This window comes from Microcebus murinus, chromosome 7 (genome assembly GCF_040939455.1).
Source record: "Microcebus murinus isolate Inina chromosome 7, M.murinus_Inina_mat1.0, whole genome shotgun sequence".
Classification (NCBI taxonomy): domain Eukaryota; kingdom Metazoa; phylum Chordata; class Mammalia; order Primates; family Cheirogaleidae; genus Microcebus; species Microcebus murinus.
The window spans coordinates 8,851,531-8,872,437 of record NC_134110.1 but is presented as its reverse complement, the minus strand read 5'-3'; the positions used below and the strand labels follow the sequence as shown (position 1 = coordinate 8,872,437).

Genomic DNA, 20,907 nt, shown 5'->3' with positions numbered 1-20,907 from the left:
TGTCTTCAGTGGGTTGATTTGAGAAATAAGTGAAAGAATTCATGTAGAGAGCATAACTCAGTGACTGATAATAGATGTTATCTCTTATTTCTCTTTCCTTCTAATGCCTTTATCAGTTTTTATGCATTAAGGAAATTTTGCCAAAATTTTAAAGTAGTTTTAGGCATCGTTTAGATGTCCCTACTTCTTAAGAGTTTGAAATTATTCCCTAGCATAATAAATATCACTTTAAATAAAATTAGTTTGGCTCTCTGGTACATGCTATCATGTTGATGCCTGTAGGTTATTAGAACAAGGAATTCTTGATTGATAAAGAATAATTTGCTATGCTACCATACTTAACAGGAAGAGTATTTTTTTTTCAAGAATTTCAACTCTGGAGTGTTAACATACAAGTGCTGAAATATTTCATTTGCCCTAAGAGCCAGTTTAAAAGTATTTGTTCTCATAAATGTCATCTCATTTTCAGTATCAGTTCAGCAAATCATTTATTGAATACCTGTAGCACTAGAAACCACTTTTGGTACATCACAGATATTTCATTTCCCCTATGACAACCCTATGACAACCTTTTGGAATAGGTATTATCTGTGCTTTCAGATGATATATGGAGGCTTAGAGAATTAAAGTAACTAGCTAAAGCTATATAAAAGTGGTAGAACAGCTATTTCACAGATATCTGTGGAATTCCAAGGCCCATATTCTTCCCTTTACAAAAATTTAACAGAAAAAAAGAGACTCAGGAGATGCTACTGGTTACAGGATGAAATAGCACTTAAATATGAAAGAGTTAAATGCTTTCTGCTTAGTTCTAGCTTCCATCTTTCCTGAGGAAAACAAGAACCTCACTATAATAACTTTAAATTTATATTACCCATTATACGATTTTTAAATATGGTTGGTTACACTCAAGTTGTCTTTTTATATTTTAATTCTCATGACGGCCTAATGAGTGGTAGGGTAGGTATTGTCATCCCTATTGTATAATTGAGGAAACTGAGACCAGAGAGGTGAACTGACTTGCCCAAGGTCAGAACCAGTCTCAGGCCCAAAGGCCAGTGATCTGTCCAGGTTGAGGTGACACTTGTGAATGTGCAGAACACAGACACAGCCAGGCAAGCACCAGGTGCTCAGTCATGATTTGTTGTAGTATGCAGTATTGTCCCCTCTTAAAGGGTTTGTGCCTGTAAGTTCTCACATCCTCCTTTTAAGACATTTGCACTTGAAACCTGGGTTTAGGGTTAGGTGGTAGAGTAACTACTGAAGTGTACATATTTCACAATGGAATCAACTGCTATTGAGCAAGATGTTCTGTCAACATAGTGATTGCCTTTTTAGGGTCCTCTTCTTGACACATGGGTCCTCACTAGCCCATCTGATGCAAAACAAGTTTGGAGCCTTTTCTTTTGCTTAGGAAAGGAAAGGATGAAACAAATGTATAACACAAACTTATCTTCAAAATAATAGCCAGAGAGCAGGATTTAGGATGACTTGACATTTCTCTGACCTGAGTCTAGTTCCTCAGTCTGTCCGTCTGTCCATCTGTCCAGCTGACCTCCTTGTCACTGTGTGATCTGGGTCACGCCTGCTTTGCATGGTGCACAGTGCTACTTTGGTGCTTTACATGTGTTCTCATTTAAACTTCTCAACAGACTTCTAAGGTGTGTACTCTGTCTTAATGTTCATATTAACTCTCAAACTATTTCTCTATCCATTTGAAAACTCTTGTTTTTGCACATGACATCAAGCTTTTATGATCACTAATTGTTGTAGCATTTTACTCTTATAATAAATATGTATTTTATGCTTTCACTGGCAAATAGGATTTCTTCATAAAAGGCACATAGGAGATTTGTACTTTAAATTATGTGGAGAATGCTTAGAGAATACTCCTTATTTTAATAGTATTTCCTGTACGGATAGTGCTGCTTCACTGACGTGCTGGTGACCTCTACCATCACTTGATCGTTGGTCACATAAACGTTCAGTATGCATCCAGCTGTTTGACCTTAAAAATGACGAAACTGAAACTTGGGTGCGTCCCGTTGTTTAGCATCTGTAGGCCTCAGTTTCTTTATCTGTAAAATGGGGGAAAATAATATGTACCTCATAAATCTGTTAGGATTAAATGAGAACATGCTTATAAAGGTCTTAGAAACTTAACATGCCCCTTATTTGGAGAGCTAGGAAGGAAGATTCATTGGAAATATTTCAGCTTTGTATGAATATGACATCTCTCTTCACCACCATTCAGTTTCTGATTTACTGGTTCCCAGTCAACCTCACCACGCAGTTGTAACACTATCTCTTGAAACAGCAGAGAAATTGAGCCAGTTTTCCTCTTGGATTTTTTTTGGGATAAATAGGGGTAGGCGATATAGGGGTAGCTGCCTGACAGTTACCCCACAAACAAGGTCCCTGTGCTTTTTTTTTTAAGTCTAATATTCAAAAACTGTCTTCTTTCTTGTTCATTAGAATCACACAAGTTATATAGTATACCACAGTCACAACTGATTGAGCATTTTGGGTGGCCAAAACACTCAGCTAACACGGTGCACTCATTCATTTGATTCTCACAGCAAACTCAGTATTCCCACTTTACAGATGAGGAAGTTGAAGTGCAGGGAAATTTAAGTAACTAGTCCAGTATCTCACAGGTGGTCATGTCAGAGTTAGGAATCAAACCAGATCTATTTGACTTTCCATCTTATGTTCTAACCGTTATCTTATAAAGCTTTTCTATTTTTAATTATGTAAAAGCACAAAATAGAGAACAAAGTACTGATACACAGTAGTCACTCAAATGACATGTGTTCTTTCCTTTCACTCTCCCTATGCTAGTTATTACAGGAGTATGGCAGGGAGTATGACATGTTATGTCTCCCCCACACAAACACAATAAAAGAAGAAAGGAAGGAAGGGAGAAGAAAACTGAGTTTTAGCACCCAAATATCTAGTGGATCTGTGTATACACAAATATCAGATCTGACCGTAACTAGCATCACAGTGAGTTCCCTATAGATAGCTAAGATACCATTTCATTTCGAAGTGGATCAGCTGTCTACCCTCACCCTACTTTTGGCATTTAGCCTTTCTACCTCCATTTTAGTAGAGTTGTGGTTAATTTTGTAGAACTCGTTGAGGTTTGGCACTGCTATGATGATGTGGTTTCATGGACGGTATTGCAATAGCCCTCAAAGAAGGAACTAGGTGCTGTAGTTCCTTGTCATAAGTAGGCTCAGAACAAAACACGCCTTTTGGGAGGGCTGACCTGGCTGCTTTTCTCTACTTTTAAAGCTGTAGTATGAAGCTGTAACCGAAATAGGATGGGCTTGCGATATTCTTGGTGCGTGGGCAGCCATGTGTGAGTATTAGCTTCCAAACCGATGCATTGTCAATCTTCATTGTTGGCTCTCTGACTTTTTGCTATAACTCAACAAGAAGCGTCTTTGAATTTTCCCTGAATGACTAGTGTTGTTAGAACTGGAAAAGTCTTTCTCTCTGTAGTTAACTTGGCCAGGTTTTACATGTATGTTAGCATTAGTTTTTCTTGAGTTACGACACGCTGAGTAAGGTATAAAGGTAGAGGTTGGTTGGTTGGTGATTGTTACATAGCAGCCAGAATGCTGGGAAATTAGTTGGAAATTCCCCTTGGGCTTATTGAATTTTTTTATACCACAAACATAAACCATGAGGATTTAGGCTAGTCATGGATACTTAGTTTGGATGCTATAACCTTTTTTCTGAGGAATGGCCTCTAACTTGTGTTACTCTGTAGTTGGAAACATGCTGTGGATCCTATAAAATTTTTGATAAGGGAGAATCTAATATTCCTGATTAGCTTCTAATAAATTCTATCAAACTTGTAATTTCAATGTGGTTTGAAGTTGTTCTGGAGTTGAGTATCATTATAGATAGTGGAAAGAGGCAAATAAGTTTTAGAATTAGGTCTGGGTATAGATTCTGGCCTTTTTACTTACTAGCTGTGTATTCTTGGGCAAATTATCCCTTAAAACTCAGTTTCCACATATGTAAAATGGAAGTACACTGATCCTGCCTCAAAATTGTTGTCAGGATTAACAGTGTGTAATAAACCAGTAACAGTTATTTATTATTGTTATCAAGTATTATGTACTGTACATAATTGTATGTGCTGTACTTTTATGTGGCTGGCAGTGCAGTAGGTCTGTTTACACCAGTATCACCACAGACACATGAGTAGAGCCATGTACTATGATATTACAATGGCTGTGACATTACTGGGTGATAGGAATTTTTGAGCTATGTTCTAATCTGATGGGACCACAATTGTATATGCAGTTGTTGACTGAAACATGGTTAGGTGGTGCGTGGCTGTAGTTAATATTGTTGGCTTCCTTCTTTTGGGTTTTTCATTTTTGCCTTCCTCCTCCTAATGTTGTCTCACTCCTCTAAGATTAAAATCCTAGTTCCTACCAGGACTAACAAAGCTCTGAGATCTGAACCCTGTACAGCCCTTAGACCTTGTTTCATAACATTCTCTTCATTCCCATTGCCGTTTCTGCAATGGGCCTAGCTGTGCTGGGTTACTACCTGCAGGTGTTTGCACACGCTGTACCCTTTGCCCTATGTGTTCTGTCCCACTCACTCTACATGCTGGCTCTTTCATTCCATTCAGGTCAGTTGTCATGTCACCTCTTCAGCGAGCTGTTACTGAATACCTGTCTGAAGAAGGCATTCTTTCTACTCCAAGACATTTTCTACCATAAGCACCTGTTTTATTTTCTTTAAAATAACCCAGTATTTAAATATTTTCTTTAACCCAGTCGTCACCTATTCTATAAGATTTGGATTTGCATTTTAGAGTTTATACAGAGTAAGTCAAAATTCTCTGTACACATATGCTGTAAATATCATCTGGGATCTTTGTCTATGCATTTCCTTTTAGACAATATGCTTTTGAAAATACGTGAATACCTCTTAGTGCCATTTTAAAATTAAGTCTAAAGAAACATTTTGCTTTTAGCTTTTCTTCTTGCACATTAATCCAAATAAATTTTTATACTAAATTGCTTTGGAATAAGTAGATTGCTTGGAATGAATTTAAAAATTTATATTTTAGCCCTCATTCAGCCTTTAGCTCTGTCAAACCTTGGTTGGTTTACCTAAACTTCATCTATATGCAGAACATTGGACTTGTCACTTGGAAGATTAAATATGTTGTTTATGATAAACTGCTCTGAGTAACTGGATGCCACTTTATGATTATATTATTTTTATTATGTATTGTTATTTTTCCTAGTATTTCGGATTTGATTCACAGTGTTAAATTATAGTTCTTTGTGACATGACCGTAAAAGTCGATATATTTGGATGCTTTTGACTTTAATAACAATAATAAAATAGACCACTTACGACTGAACTTTTAAAATACTCTTGAATATTATTCAATTAGTTTTCAGCTTTGCCCAGGCCTGTATGAAGTATACCTTTGGGAGAAAATGAAACCTTGCACTATGTTCCCATCTATGCTATGCTTTTCTCTCTCCTGCCAGTAGCCCATCTCCCCAGGGTCTGTAGACATTTCATTTTCTAGTAATTTATTTTTAAAATCTTTACTTCTGTGATGAATTGGAAAGTAAAAAAAATGTGATCCTTCATAATTGAGAAGTTCTCCTTTGACCCACCTAATCTGCTTATTGTGTGGTGCAACAATTCATGTTTTTGCAAAAGCAGCAAATTAGAGAAGAGACATGAAAAAAGTCACATCTATTATAATAGGTCATTAAATATGAAATGTTTTATTTCGAATCAAAAGTTTATTATATCTCAAATAAGAAACAGTAAAGTTAATCAAAGTATATGCCTAAACTGTTGACACAGCTTTGCCATCTTAACAGTAAATAAAGGCTGGGTGTGGTGGCTCACACCTGTGCCTGTAATCCTAGTACTCTGGGAGGCCAAGGTGGTGGATCCTTTGAGCTCGAGTTCGAGACCAGCCTGAGCAAGAGAGAGACCCTGTCTCTACTAAAAACACAGAAAGAAATTAGCTGGACAACTAAAAATATAGAGAAAAATTAGCTGGGTATGGTGGTGCATGCCTGTAGTCCCAGCTACTTGGGAGGCTGAGGCAGAATGATTGCTTGAGCCCAGGAGTTTGAGGTTGCTGTGAGCTAGGCTGACACCATGGCATTCTAGCCTGGGCAACAGAGTGAGACTCTGTCTCAAAAACAAAACAAAACAGTAAGCAAAGATGCCAGTGAAACCTGGAGAGTGAATGGTGCTGAAATCGTGAAAGGCCTTTTCCACAGCTTATTGAAAATGAAATATTTTTCCTTTCAAGAAGTAGTCCAAAGCCCAGAAAAAGTGGTAGTCATTTGGTCATTTGGTGCAAGGTCTGGTGAATATGGTAGATGACACTGTTTGCAAGTCCAGCTTCTATAGTTTGAGCAGCACTGTTTTTTTTTTGTTTGTTTGTTTGTTTGTTTTGCATGTGTTCTTGCAAGGGGATTGGCTTGTCTCTATTGGCCAGTCTCAGCTGCATAATTGCAAGCATCCTCATCATTTTGTCCAGTTGGTTGCAGTAGACATCTGCTGTAATTGATTGCCCAGGTTTCTGCAGTAGATAATACCAGCACTGGACCACCAAGCAGACACCATTAGCTTTTTTTTGGGTAAATATTCAGTTTTGGACTGTGTTTCAGCACTTCATCTTTATCCAACCACTGTGCCAAATGCTTGTGATTGTCTAAAAGAATCAATGTTTATCAAACATAACAATATGGTGTAGAAATGGTTTGCCTTTATGTTGTGGCAGCAAAGAAAGGCAAGCTTCAAGATGATTTCTCTTCTGATGCTCATTTAATTCATGCAGTACCCATTTGTTTCACATGGTCCAATATTGTTGGAATAGTAATGTCAGACTTTGATGCTAATTCACACATAGGTTGAGATGGATTCGCTTCCACTACAGCTTTCAGCTCATCATTATCCACCTTGGTCTCAGGTCACCCACATGGCTCATTTTCAAGATTAAAATCACCAGAACGGAACATCTCAAATCATTGATTTACTGTGTGTTCATTAGCCACATCCTTCCCAACACTTTGATATTTTGAGCTGTCTGTGCTGCATTGGTTCCACAATGGAACTCATCTTCAAAAATAACATGAAATTTTGACTTATCCATGGTTTCACAAAAATTGCTCTAAAAAAGAATTTGAAAGTTAATCACAAGCTAAGATGTGCATTTGAAAGAATGAGGATGTACCTTCATACATACATACACACGCAAAAAAAACCCAATAAATGTCAAAGTGAAATGTTAAGAGATATCAGCTGTCAAACTCAGTGTTCATGGAAATCGGACATTCCATACTTAATAGCCTAATAGTTTATGAAAAAGAATTGTGTCTCTATGGGGACCTATTTTATTTATCTAATTGCCTTTAAGTAGGTTTAATTCATTTTAAGTATAACTTATGAAAAGTGCTGAATCCGTCAGCAGGCCCTATAAAAATACACAAGGTATGGCCTTTTTCAGTATGGGTTCTTTTCTTGAATTTTCATGGCTTACAGTAACCTGATAGATGTATAGTCCAGTGAACATCCTGCCTGAAGATAGATGTCCTGTCCAGACTAATGAGCAGAAATTTCTTTCTCTTTTTCCTGAATTAGAAGAACTAGTTTACAGAGTGATGACTTAATTGCGATTAAAGCTATCAGTTTCTATAAGTAGAACAAATCGCTTATGTGTAGAATTGTGTTATCTTCACAGTTGGAAGCTTGTTTATCAGCTGATTTCAATGTTCCCCATTACACTGGGGTATGGATTCGTATTTAATTCTTAATCTATCATATTAAGTTTCAAATGATTTTCAGTAATGAGATGGGAAGAAATGGATGTGCATTTCTTTATCCTGATTATGTTATTTAAATTGGTAAATATGTAGGGTTGCTATTTGATTTTGTTTTGTGTTTTTGCTCCATGAAAAAGCTAGAAGCTTGACATTTTAAAGACGAGTGCATGCACATACCTCTTTCTCCCTTCCCCCTCCCCTCCTCTCCTTTTCTCTCCTTCTCTTCCCCTCTCCCCCACCCCCACCTACCCTGCTCAAGGTCTTGGATATTGGACTTTTCTTCCTGATCTGTTTTCTGTCATCAGCTTAAAACTACTTTTTCTAGTCACATCATTCTTCCCAAGTTTCAAGTTATTTTGTAAGCATTTCTCTCTTTTCTGTTCTCATTACCACTGTTGATTTTGGTCAACAGGGGTACTGTTCTTGCTTTCACAATCATTCTCAGTGGCCTGTGTTTCTCATACTCACTAAGTAGCATCAAACACTGGGTATGCCTAGGACTATAAGTAGTAAGCCAACAGCTATCCTGGAATAGACAAAGAAACAGAAGTTCTGACAGATCGACCTACTTTGTACACAAATATAAATCCAGGTAACATTTAAATAGAAATCTGTATTTTAACCACGTATAATCACTTAGATGACCTAAGTCATCTGGGGAGAGAGAGGATTGAAAAAGAGAAAGTGCATTACTTTGCAAGTAGAGAGATTGGTTAATCTGGGATTGTTTCTTAGGTGAGGATCTATTTGAGGTGACTGGTATTGGTGTGGGGATGAACCTAAATATAACTGTGTTGGAGTCTAAGCTCAGTCTTCTGTGTCGTGGTTTATTTCTCTTGTGTTCCTTTCAAGTTGCTCTCTGTGACACCTGCTGTCTCTGTCCTCTGGCTTAGGCCGGCAACAGGGAGGGTTATTTTTTAAAAATTAAGTTATATATAATAATCATAATGCCATCACCATAACACAGGATATTTTATTAGGTATTACCTTTCTTATTATATAGTGTTTTTAGAACAGTTGCAGCTGATACTCCATTTTGTAGTCTATTTCTACTTTATCATATTCTTATCTATTTCTGTGATCTTTATAATTATTTTTGAGGCTCTGTAAATTATTTTGTTTATCATGGATGTTTAAACCATTCAACTAAAGTTGAATGTTAATTCATGATTTTTAAAATAATATTAATAAAACTAATGAGTGGTAAAGTCAACTTCATGTTTTACTTACTGATTTTTGCTTCTGTTGAATTATTTCCCTAGGATAAATTTCAAGGAATTATATAATGAAGTAAAGGGGTATTATACTTGCAACTTCAGTATTGCAACATTGCCAAGCTTAACTTTTGTTTTTTGTTTTTTTGGTTTTTTTTTTAAGTCAACTGGCACCTGTACGTCACTTTAATGGGGTATTTTACAACCTTGGCTGCCCATTAGAATCACCTGGGAATTCCAATAACACATTAGAATCTCCTGGGGAGCTTTAAAAACACTGCCCTCTAGGGCCTCCTCTAGAGATTTTGATTTAATTGGTGGTAAGGAGTGATCTGGATGTCAGGATTTTAAAAAAGTTCTCCAGGCAATTACAAAGTGCAGTTAAGGTTAAGATGTTGCTTTAGTGAGAAAATTGGGCTGAACATTATATTTGAAAATTAATTCCTGAGAGTCATTTGTTGAATCAGGTTAGTAGCTGGAACCATGGACTACTAACTATACTCCATATCCATAATACAGGTTGATGGCTTAAATCCGATTCTAGAAGAGGAATCAACTAAGTATCTTGATCACATCAATAAATATTTAGATGTCAGTATGGCATAAAATTTATTTAACTTTAATTTTTACTTATCCTGTGAATATTGGTATATTAGATATTGATGCATACGTAACTGACATAGTGGCAGTATTCTGAAAGTTCCTTTTTCAGGATACTGAAAGCATTGCAGTAAGGTGGAACTAAAAGACACAACTTGGTTATTAGAGAAGCAGGGTATTCCAGAAGCCATGGAACCATGGAGTAGAGGAGCTGAAGGAGCCCCTCAGGATAAAAAAAAGCAAGAGAGAAAAATGACCATAGACTACTATCTATACCCTGTATCCATAGTGCACAGTGATCTAGAACTTGCACACTAATCAACCAAAGTGTGTATTTGAAAAATATTTTGTTAGTTTTATTTGTCTGTATTCTCTGGTATAATATAGGCAGCAGAGGTAGGTTTGTGTGGTGGGTTAGAATGTTGGCCCAAATCCTGGCTCTATTACTTAGTAGCTGCTAGGCAAGTTTTTAAATTTCTCACAACTTTAGTTTTCTCATCTGCAATTGGGGTAACAATAGTCTTATCTATAGGATAGTTAAGGGAATAAATGAGATGATGTATAAGAAAATGCATGCTCAATGTCTGATACACTGTTAAACAGTTAATAAATATTACCAGTAACAGGACGTGGTTATGGTATATACTCCCCCTGTTTGAGGAAAGAAATAGAAACCAATATTTAATGAGTACTTGCCAGTAATATATATAAAGAATATCTCTCCATATATTTTTAATCCTTAAAACAACTCTGTAAGAAAACTGATATTATTTTCACTTGTCTTTAAACAGATGAAAAAACTCCGGCTCATAGAAACCAAATAATTTCTCTTAGATAGAACCACAGTGTAAATGGGATTCTATTCAGACCTCAACACCAGTGCCTTTCCCATACCACCCTGTGATTTTGCCTCTAGAGAAGTCTCGTTCAACATAATTAGATAAATTTGTAGTGAATTGGTATGAAGAGCATTTTTCCGAAATCCTTAGGAAAAGGTAGATGTTGGTTGGTGTCAGTTTTGTGAACAACATGAACAATGTGGGCATGAATTTTTCAGTCTGTCAGAGTCGATATTGTCTTTCATTTGAGTAAAATGTGCTCATCTTGAGAACAACGAGGCAATGAGAATTTGGGCTAGGCGGTTTGTCCTGTATTTGTCAGAGTTTTGTCAACGGGACTCATCATTCTGTTGACTGATTCAGCAGATGGTGGGCTTTGGAACTTTTCATCAGAGAATGTTTGTGTATTGAAAATGTTCTACTTGGAGTGGACATTCTTTTGACTTATAAAGAAATTTTTACCTTAAAGGCCTTTTTGCTCCATGCTGTTTTCAAATGACCCTAAATACTTCCTGCTGTGGGCACCACTTTATGGGAAAACGATGTGCTAAGTAAGAAGGTACTAATATTTATTGACTGCCTACTGTGTGCCAGGCATTATTAGATAAGTTGTTTATTATCCCCTTTCATTGTGACAGCAACTTTTTACAGGAACTGTTACCTTCTTTTCATAGATTAAGGTACGTGCTCAAAGAGGTTAAGTATCTGACCCAAGTTCTCACTTCTTTTGTAAGTGGTAAAGTTTGCTTTTTAACTGAGGTTAATGAAACTGCTAATGTATGTGGTATATCTTCAGCAAATAAGGTAATATTTCTGACTCTCAGATTTTCTCATCTCTGAAACAGGAATAACAGTATTTTGAAGGACTGATATGAGGATTAAATAATGCACTTTAAAACTACCTTTCAGGGTGCCTGTTTCTTAGTAGTTAGTCAAATAATTAGTGTCTTCCCTACCTTAAGTAAATAGTAATCATAGAAGAGTGAAAGAATTGTCACCTGCCTTTTTTTAAATTGATGTTTTATATTTAACTTTTTATATTGAAAAATTTTGAACTCATAGAAAAGATACAAGACTAGTACAGTGAACTCCTATATACCCTTCATCTAAATTCACCAGTTGTTAACATTTTGTTACATTTGCTTTATCTGTTTGTGTATATATACACATATATATAAAATGTTACTGAACTCCGAGTAAATTGAAATTTCCAATATCATAACCATCTGTTCCTGAGTATTTCAGCATATATTTCATAAGAACAAGGACAGTCTCTTACATAACAGTGCATTTTTCAAAATTTGTAATTTAGCATGGGTATAATACAGTAATCTCATATAGTTTATATTTACTCTTTACTATCTGCTGAGTAATATTCTTTTAAGTAATATCCTTCTGAGACTTGGGAATTAAAAATATATTCTTTTAGGCAATTATTTTTCCTCCTCATCTTGATTATATACTGGATTTAGTAGTCGTGGCTTTTTAGTCTTCCATACCACCTGTGCCTTTTAAGCCATTATTGCCTACTACATTTGCGTGTACTAGAATTACCTCTTCAGGTTATCTGCCCCTTCACAGAGAGTGATGATCTCAAACCATTTTAAACATCTTGTGGAAAACAGAAGAATATTCCTACTCTTCTGCCCTGGAGTAAAATCCTAACACACATTGAGTACCTATAGTATGTCAGGAGAATGTGCTGAGTAGTGTGGGTCAGCAGGTCAGAAGATACATGGTCCTTTTTCTCAGAGAGGTTACACAGATGAGTAGCGAGATCTTCCAGTGCAGTGCAACAAGTCTTGCTACAGTCAGAAGAAAGAGACTGCTCTTGGAATTGTGTTGGAAACTAGATATAATTCAGGGTTTCCAAGAACATTTGAAAACAATATAAATTGCCTTATGTCAAGAAGATTGAAAATTTCAAGGTAATCATGATTTCAACCTTTTATATCCTAAAGTCTATTCTGGGATCTACTTGAATACGACAGTCTGAGAGAACTCACTAATACTTGTTTTAGTAGTAATGAAAACATGCCTGTACTGCATAATTGCCAAACCTGTGGCCTTCTGGATCCTTGAGTGGGACCTTTTGACTGAATCCAAATTTTACAGAACAAATCCTTTTAATAAAGGGATTTGTTCTGTGAAGTTTGGATTCGGTTGAGGGGCTGCTCTCGGGGATCTGGAGGGACACATGTGGCCTTGAGGCTGTAGGTTCCCCACCCCTTCCTTTATCTACAAATCTTCCTTTGACTTCTTGTTCTTTTTTTATTTTCTTTTAAAGCTGCTTCTGAGGCTAAGGTACCTCTTACTTCACCAGCTGAAACAACCAGAATTTCTAGTGCATTTGTAGGTATGCTTTTCTGTCTTGCCAGACTTGATTTGGTTACAATAAAATCTTTGTGCACATTTTCCAAGGTAAATATTAGACACCCAGCAGGCGTATTCCTCCTTATGGCAGAAATAGAAGGCTGAGGGTCAACTAATTACTAACTGTAGACATAGGAGGCTTCTAATCAAGAGAATGCTGAGTAGTTACTCTACAAGTCCAAAAGAGACTGAACGAGGAAAATGACTTTACAATGGTAAACATGGCAGTTGTAAGTAAAGAAATTCTCTACTTTGGGAATTATAGAGTATTTAAGTGTACCTAGGGTGCTAGTTATGAGCCTCATAGCCCACCTAGGAGGGTGAGTGGATGGAGAGAGGAGAGCAAGGCTTTTTCTTCCCTTTACTGGGCCCATCACCATAGCAACTGTATTTCTGCATTAGGATTTTTATCTGAAAACATTCAGCTACCTTAAAAGTTTGAAAATTAGTGTCTTTGTTTTTGTGAAAGTGTACTAAGCCACGGTCTCCTGAGGTTCCATGCAGCTCAATCTAAAGCCTCTCAGCTGCTTTCTTCTCAGGTACTTGCTGTCCAGTTGTTGCATGCCTGGGAACACAGGTGAATGTTAGCATTAAGTTAAACAGAGCATACCGTGAAAGCAGATGATGTTGGAACTATTGGTTCATTGGAAATATTTGTACTATCACCACCTATGCTTCAGACAGACAGTTGACTGTATTTATACTCAGTGTTATCTTTTTTGAGATGTACACCTCTCCAACCATGAAATCGGGTTCATTTTGATCAATGCTGTTATAACCTTGTGTCATAACTTAATTTGCAACATTTCTTTTTAATTTTGCTTCTTAGTGATATATAAAAGGACGGTGCTTTTACAATTAGTAGCATCTTAATTTTGATGAAAATATGGTATATAAAGTGAATGCATAAGAAACACATGTATATGGGTGAAACTCATAATAGATTCTTTCCTGCTTTTTGTATCTATGGAGGTAGAAGTAACACCAGTAAGCCAAACTGTAGCTATCTAACAATAATTAATGTTTGACCTTATACTGTGTGTTTAGTTTTATCTTTGAGAAAGATGTCCTGTTTATCCTTGTAGCCCAGGCATCTAGTACCGTGCCTACCATTTAGTAGATGCTCGGTAAATCTTGTATTGAATGATCTTTGGTATCACATTATAAAGCTAGACTATAAAAACAAGATTTTAGTTAGAAAAAAGAAAGTGTCCAGCAATCCCACTGTTGAGTATCTACCCGAAGGAAAAGAAGTCTTGTAATCAAGAAGACATCTGCAGCCAAAGGTTCATGGCAGCACAATTCACAGTTGCAAAGATATAGAACCAATTAAGTGTCCATCAGTTCATGAGTGGGCAAAGAAAATGTGAGACAAACACACACACACACACACACACACACACACACACCCACACACACCCACACACACCCATGGAGTACTACTCAGCCATAAAAAGGAATGAAATAATGTCTTTCACAGCAACTTGGATGGAACTGGAGACCACTGTCCTAAGTGAAGTTTCTCAGGAATGGAAAACCAAACACAACATGTTTCACTAATAAGTAGGAGCTAAACAATGGGTACACACGGGCACAAAGAGATACAAAGGATGCTGGAAACCAGTTGGAGGGTGGGAGGTCAGGAGAGGGATAAAACTTACTGTTGGGCATAGTGAACACTAGTCAGTGAGGGGCACACCAAAAGCCCTGATTTAAGCATCATACAAGGTATCCATATGACAAAAACATTTGTATCTCCTTAATAATTTGAAATTTTTAAAAGTGACAATTCAAGAGAAAATAACAAATTGTATAAGAAAGGAAAGTAATCATAGTACATTACTTGGAACAGCTGTGAACATTTCTAGATGCATAATAATGTAGATGCCAAATACCAACCAAATTATAATTATTATGAGGAGAAAAGGACAAGCTGTGTGCCTGTGTTTTTTGGGAAGGGGGTAGGCAGTGAACCAGATACTCGGTGTCTTGGGCAGTCAGTTTATAAGGCCTCATCAATCTCAATTCCAACCTTCCTCTTCTGTGTGCATGTCTGGTTCTGCTTTGTGATTTTATTGTTTGATGATGAGCAGTTTTTATATAATGTGGCCCAAAAAAGTTAGGCCAGGATTTCATCTGTTACTCTGTCAAAAATATGGTGATAAAGAGAAATTCTTTCTATACTCTTAATTTTGTATTATGTACTGGCTTTGGATCTTAAACCCTCAGTCAATTGCAACTCCAGTAGACACCATCCCACACTGAAGGAACTTGTATTCTAGTGAGGGGGTGGAGATAAGTATATGAATAACTATTAAATAGCCCAAAGGTTGTTTTTGTTTTTGTTGTTGTTGTTGTTTTGTTTTAAGTAGTATAATAAGGATCTTATGTATTCAGAAGGGAGAAAAGATCTTGTATCAATAGAGAGAATGGAAAAAGAGATCAGGAAGCCAGACCAAAAGATGGGTGGATTTTGGAATAGGCTGGCATCCCTGGCTGATGAGGTGTGTTTCAGGAATGGACATTTGCAGTTTAACTGCAAAATAGGGTATAAGAAGATTGATTATGGTTGGAAAAGAGCATCAGTGCTGTAATGTGGGGAATGTTGATAACCAGGCAGAAGAATTGCTGGTGTAGCATGGCCTAAGAAGGCACCATTGTAAAGTGGAAAGAGATGACTTTAGTTCTGGCTCTGCTTTAGCTGGGTGGCCTTGGTTATGAAGTTCTGTGGCTCTCTGCTTTATATATCCATACAGTAGAGGTAGGATGCTTTGTGTAATAGTTTAAAAGAAAAAAGCCCAGGTGATGTAGGCACACAGTATGTGTTTCACTCCCAATGCAAAAAGAACAACAAAAATTTTGCTTTGCAGAGCAAAGCTTTTGAGCAAAAGAATGACATTGTATTGCTTTAAAGCAATGATTTCTGGTAGATTGAAAGGTGGTGGAGTCTCTAGGGTGATTGGCTTGTATGTAGCAAGAGTGTATTTGCTTAAATATCACCTTAATAAGGCCTTCTTGACCCACTCCATTTAAAATTGCAACCTTCATTCCTGCTTTGCCTCCATAGCACTTGCTTCTTCTGAGTGTTTTACTTATTTACCTTGATTGTGATTGCTATTGTCTCCCTTGTTCAACAGGACAGGGATTTTGGCATCACCAACACATTGAATAGTGCCTGGAACATAAACACTTGGTGAATGCATGGATGGACGATGGGTTTATCCAGACCTATAGGTTGAAATGGGTTTGAAAGAGTGTTAATAGCAACAGATATTCATGGAAGCCAGTGGAAATATAATTGCAATGACTGGTCTTTAGTATCTTAGTATCAAGGGACTAGGAAGCAGCAAAATCTACAGGGGCAGTGAATCGGGAGATTGAAGAGCTAGCACCTGGAGGTAATTGTGACGACAAATGCACATTCCTCTGGAAGGAGAGCGTGGGAGAGGTAGAAGGTAAATAGATTGTGGTTAGAGAAGGGAATTTCCCAAGGTTCAGACATTAGAAACGGAACAGTCTGAGAATTAATAGTGGCAAGGTTGGTGGAACACTCCATTTTGCTGGGAATGGACTGTATCACTTTTTAATTGCTGCTGCCTTGGCTTACAGCCCCCTCTCAAGCTTGTTATATTTAGGTCACACTGAATGGTGGTATATAAATCAGGTTTTGTTTTCAGAGGTCTTTTTTGTTGTTGTTGTCATTGGAATATGACTATAATGTAGTAACCTGAGTAAGCAGGTAAGCCAGTAATGTCCGCCAGATAGATAGTTAAGCATGTTAGTGAAGATGTCAACCCAAGCTTGAAAGCTGAATTTACAGAGAAGTTGTCTGCCTCGTGTGGTACAGCTGACCTCTTTAGTCATTCCATTGAACTTTTAAGTGACCATCTTACAGGTGCTTTTCTATTTGAGATCATTTTACTTAGAGTAGAGCAGCTTGGTAAATACATCTAGTATAGCATTTGCTAATCTTATTTTAAGCAGTTTTGGGGGAACCACTCTTGAGTGTGGAAATTGCAGTAGGACTGTTTGGAGCAGCCTTAATTGTTATCATCAGCCAGTGCATGATTCTCCATTATCTTATAGGTTTTCCATTATAATATATTTTTATCTTTAAAATTCCAATTATTCTCAGATGTATTGTTAATGACAGGCAGGTATGAGTTAGTAGAAAATCTCTGGAGAGACAGTTGATGTAATCTTTCTCATATTTTTTAGTGAATAGATAATATGCCTGTTATTTCTTAATTCTTTAAAAAATTCTTCTTAATTTCAAAACATAATGATCTCAAATATAAACTTCCTCCCTCCTTCTAGAATCTCAGAGATACTTTACCAAGCAACTGTTTGCTTAAGTGGGATTATAATAAATATGATATAGGGGTTTCAAAGATGTTAATGTTGTAGGAAGGGAAAAATAAAGAACATCCCAAATAAGGAGGGAAAGAGTTGATGGAAAGCACAATCTATCGTGCCTGATCTTTGAGCTTCTAGACATCTAATCAGAATGGCGTTTGAGGGTTGTTTTCACTGTGTTTAAAGCTTTCAGAGGAAACAGGTTTTTCTGATAAAAATAGAAAATGAAAGATGAGTGATTAATGAAGGCTTATTAAGAATTATTTTTAAATGAATAAAAGAATAGAAGGAGGAAAATACCAGTGTGTGACTTATCCATGCCAAATACTATAGACATAGTTCTTCATGTGCCCTTTTCTCTAATTTTCCAAAACAGTACTTGGATTGTAATATCCCTATTTGCAGGTTATGAAATTAAGGCCCAGTAAAGTTAAGAGATGTGTCTAACATCACATAGCTAGGAAATAAAGTTCTGAGATTTGCACCCAGAAATTTTCAGCTCTGTGCCTATATATACCATATGTCAAACTAATGAGAAAGGACAGCCACACCAAAGATGAGGGCTTCAGCAATTTTTATTTGTGTTGAATGCAGAAGAGGCTGCTTAACATTTTAAATGTGTGCCCATTAAAGTAATTAAGGAATGTGAAACTGTGAGGTGTACCATTGTGTGCGAGAAGAAGTCCACTCACCTTGTTCACAGCAATTGGCTTATGATAGTGGAAAGTTCATTAGAGAACCATATGAAGAGAGATTTCACATTTTGAGGACTGTCCCAGACATGCTTTGTTATATACTTGTACCCTTGTTGGCTTTATTTGTATTATATATGATATATGTTTATAATAATCTGAGTTGAGCAAAATTGTTCATTTTTTAATTTAAAAAAATTAACTTGAGGTTCTTAGAGCCAAGTGCTTTGTTCAAAATAGGATTTGAAAATTATATTGACAAGTGTTATATGACATTGTAGTAGCTTTTCTCTGTAAAGTTGACTTCAAGAATTTTGAGGGTTGGAGTGACTGGTTCTTCTGCAGTTAACATGGGGTTTAACTTATTTTAAGAGCAATTCTTAATAAGCCTTGCTTCTGTTGAAAACCAGGCTAAAACCATCTTCCTTACACTTCCTCATTATTTGGTTGTTAGCATAATATTAGCTACTTTAAGATTGTTCCCAGACTTTCTTTATCTTGATCGAAAGGACATCCTTAAGGAGGACCCCTGCAGTTTACATTCAACCCATTTGTGATCGTTTGTCAGGAGCATGGAGCAATTATTTATATGCCTGGATCATTGGGGAGGTATATATACCAAATGTTTGTTGCAGAGCCTCAAAGAGCAATCAAATTAGAAATATTACATAACACTTGGTAGGTTAAGCCTATACCTGGAAGGCAATATATATGTATTAACCAGAGATTGCTTGCTTGCAGAGAGAATGCTGGCGAACCAGACTCCTGGAGTAGTTTATCCTATGAGATACCTTGTGGAGACTGTTCTGTGAGGCATCATCGAGAGTTGGACATCTACACATTAACCTCTGAGTCTGAATCACATCATGAACCCCCATTTCCTGGAGACAGTTGCACTGGACATATTTTTAAACTTATGAACATCCAACAGCAACTAATGGTAAGAAAGGAAATCTCCATTTTTAAGTGGGTGTGCTTATGTGGGTGTCCCCACCCTCCTGCAACAAACCTTGATATAATTAGAACATAACAATGTTCTCCCCAAAGATTGTGAAACTGTTCAGGCAGTGTTAGCGGTACTGGGTGTTACCACTCACAGATACAGAACTAGCATTCGGGTTGTAGCAATAGGGAAATTGAGAGACTTTTTCCTTGTTTTTTGTCAGGTTTTAGAAATAACGAAAGATCCTCATACACACATTACAGATACAGAAATATGTAGCAACTAGAACTAAATATTCCTGGCATAAAAAGAAATCTGTGTTTAGTTTAACTTTATAAAATGAAATGAGCAAAACAGTTTATGAGATTGTTGCAAAAGAACAAGAACCAAATTTACCCAGAAATAAAGCCTTTTTACAACTATTTTAGTGAGTGATGATAGTGTTACTATATTTAAATTTATAGTTCTGTGGTAAAAAGATCACTAAAAAAATAAAGATTTTATAATCTACTCAAGTCTTCAAGATAAAGTTGTTGCCAGACGTAAAAACATTACAGACTCCCTGGTAGCATTTATTATGGATAATATAAACGTCATATGGGCACATGTCTCTTGGCTGTAACATGTGAAAGGCTAAGTTTAGATAATTTTTCCACCCAGTTTATTTCAGAGCTGATTTAATTTGGAAACAGCTCAACAATAATTTCATTTAAGGTCATCTAGAGTCAGCTCAGTGCTGGAGGCTTCTTTGGAAGCAGGCATTATTTTCGAGGCCAGCAGGCCGAGAGACTCCATAGTAAGGTTGTATGATGCTCCCACCTCTGCCTTTTGAAATCATGTTTGTTCCATAGCAAGTGACTTTTGTTTTCCACTGAATGGACTGCCAGGAAACCAGATTTTCCCTTAGAGCTCATTTTAGTAGGTAAAGGATAGTCCACTTGAAAATACCAGTTTGGGCCAGACACAGTGGCTCACGCCTGTAATCCTAGCACTTTAGGAGGCCGGGAAGGGTGGATTGCTCAAGATCAGAAGTTCAAAACCAGCCTTAGCAAGAGTGAGACCCCGTCTCTACTATAAATAGAAAGAAATTAATTGGCCAACTAAACATACATATATATAAAATTAGCCGGGCATGGTGGCGCATGCCTGTAGTCCCAGCTACTTGGGAGGCTGAGGCAGGAGGATGGCTTGGGCCCAGGAGTTTGAGGTTGCTGTGAGCTAAGCTGACACCATGGCACTCTAGCCCAGGCAGCAAAAGTGAGACTCTGTCTCAAAAAAAAAAAAAAAAAACCAGTTTGCAGGTGCCAAAGCTACCTGCAAGATGTGGGAATTGTTGGCAGGAAAACATTAGAAATTAAAACGTGCGAGAGCACATATGTGTTATGAGCTTCTCAATTCTTCAAGCAATATCTTTTTCTCCAGATCTCTGTTCTATAACATTCACCTTTCATTAAATTTAATGACCTACTCGCATATTAGGAGATTGTCACACTTTCAGCAGGAATGGTAATAAGCTAATTTCGAATACTTTAGAATACTCATTTAGTGAAAGTTCATTTTGCTTATACTCGTTAATAGAAAGGCTTTAGGAAACAACACATTTTACATTTACATGTGCAGACTTTTATAATAGACGTGGTCAGTAGGTAGGAGCAGTCCTTGAAGTGCTCAGTACATTCACTGAGTGACTTAAGTGAACCAGAGGATAGAGGGCAGCAGATATGCATGAGGTCATTGCGGTAGATTAGACAATGAGTGGAGAGCAAACTAGATGTTTTAAAAATAGTTTTATAATAAGTGTTGAGAAAATAGTATTATTATAAGAATTCCTGAAATTTTGACATAAAGATAAATTCACTAAAGATCACCTATGTTTGTTTTTCTCCATTTTTCCTAAGCCTTGTCTGCACGTGGGATTTTTGCATAACTATAGGTTTCATTTATTTTTTTCAGCATTGTATTATAAATATTTTCTCTGAATGCAGTATGATCTTCATAGTTAATATTTATGTAACAGCATATTATTTCTTCCATTAGTTTGATGAACCATAA

At 36.8% G+C, this 20,907-nt stretch overlaps 1 protein-coding gene across 13 annotated transcripts in view; it reads left to right on the top strand.

The window, feature by feature from the left end:
• The window catches only part of AKAP13 (A-kinase anchoring protein 13), a 298,777-nt gene that overhangs the window by 136,726 nt on the left and 141,144 nt on the right, over positions 1-20,907 (top strand). For 12 of the 13 annotated variants that reach the window (XM_076004775.1, XM_076004777.1, XM_012774215.3 and 9 more), the window contains one exon: positions 18,654-18,852. In XM_076004775.1, the coding sequence (XP_075860890.1) occupies positions 18,654-18,852 (199 nt within the window). Of the gene's footprint in view, positions 1-3,212; positions 3,365-18,653; positions 18,853-20,907 lie in introns of those variants that run through there. The other variant, XM_076004779.1, reaches the window with a different exon arrangement.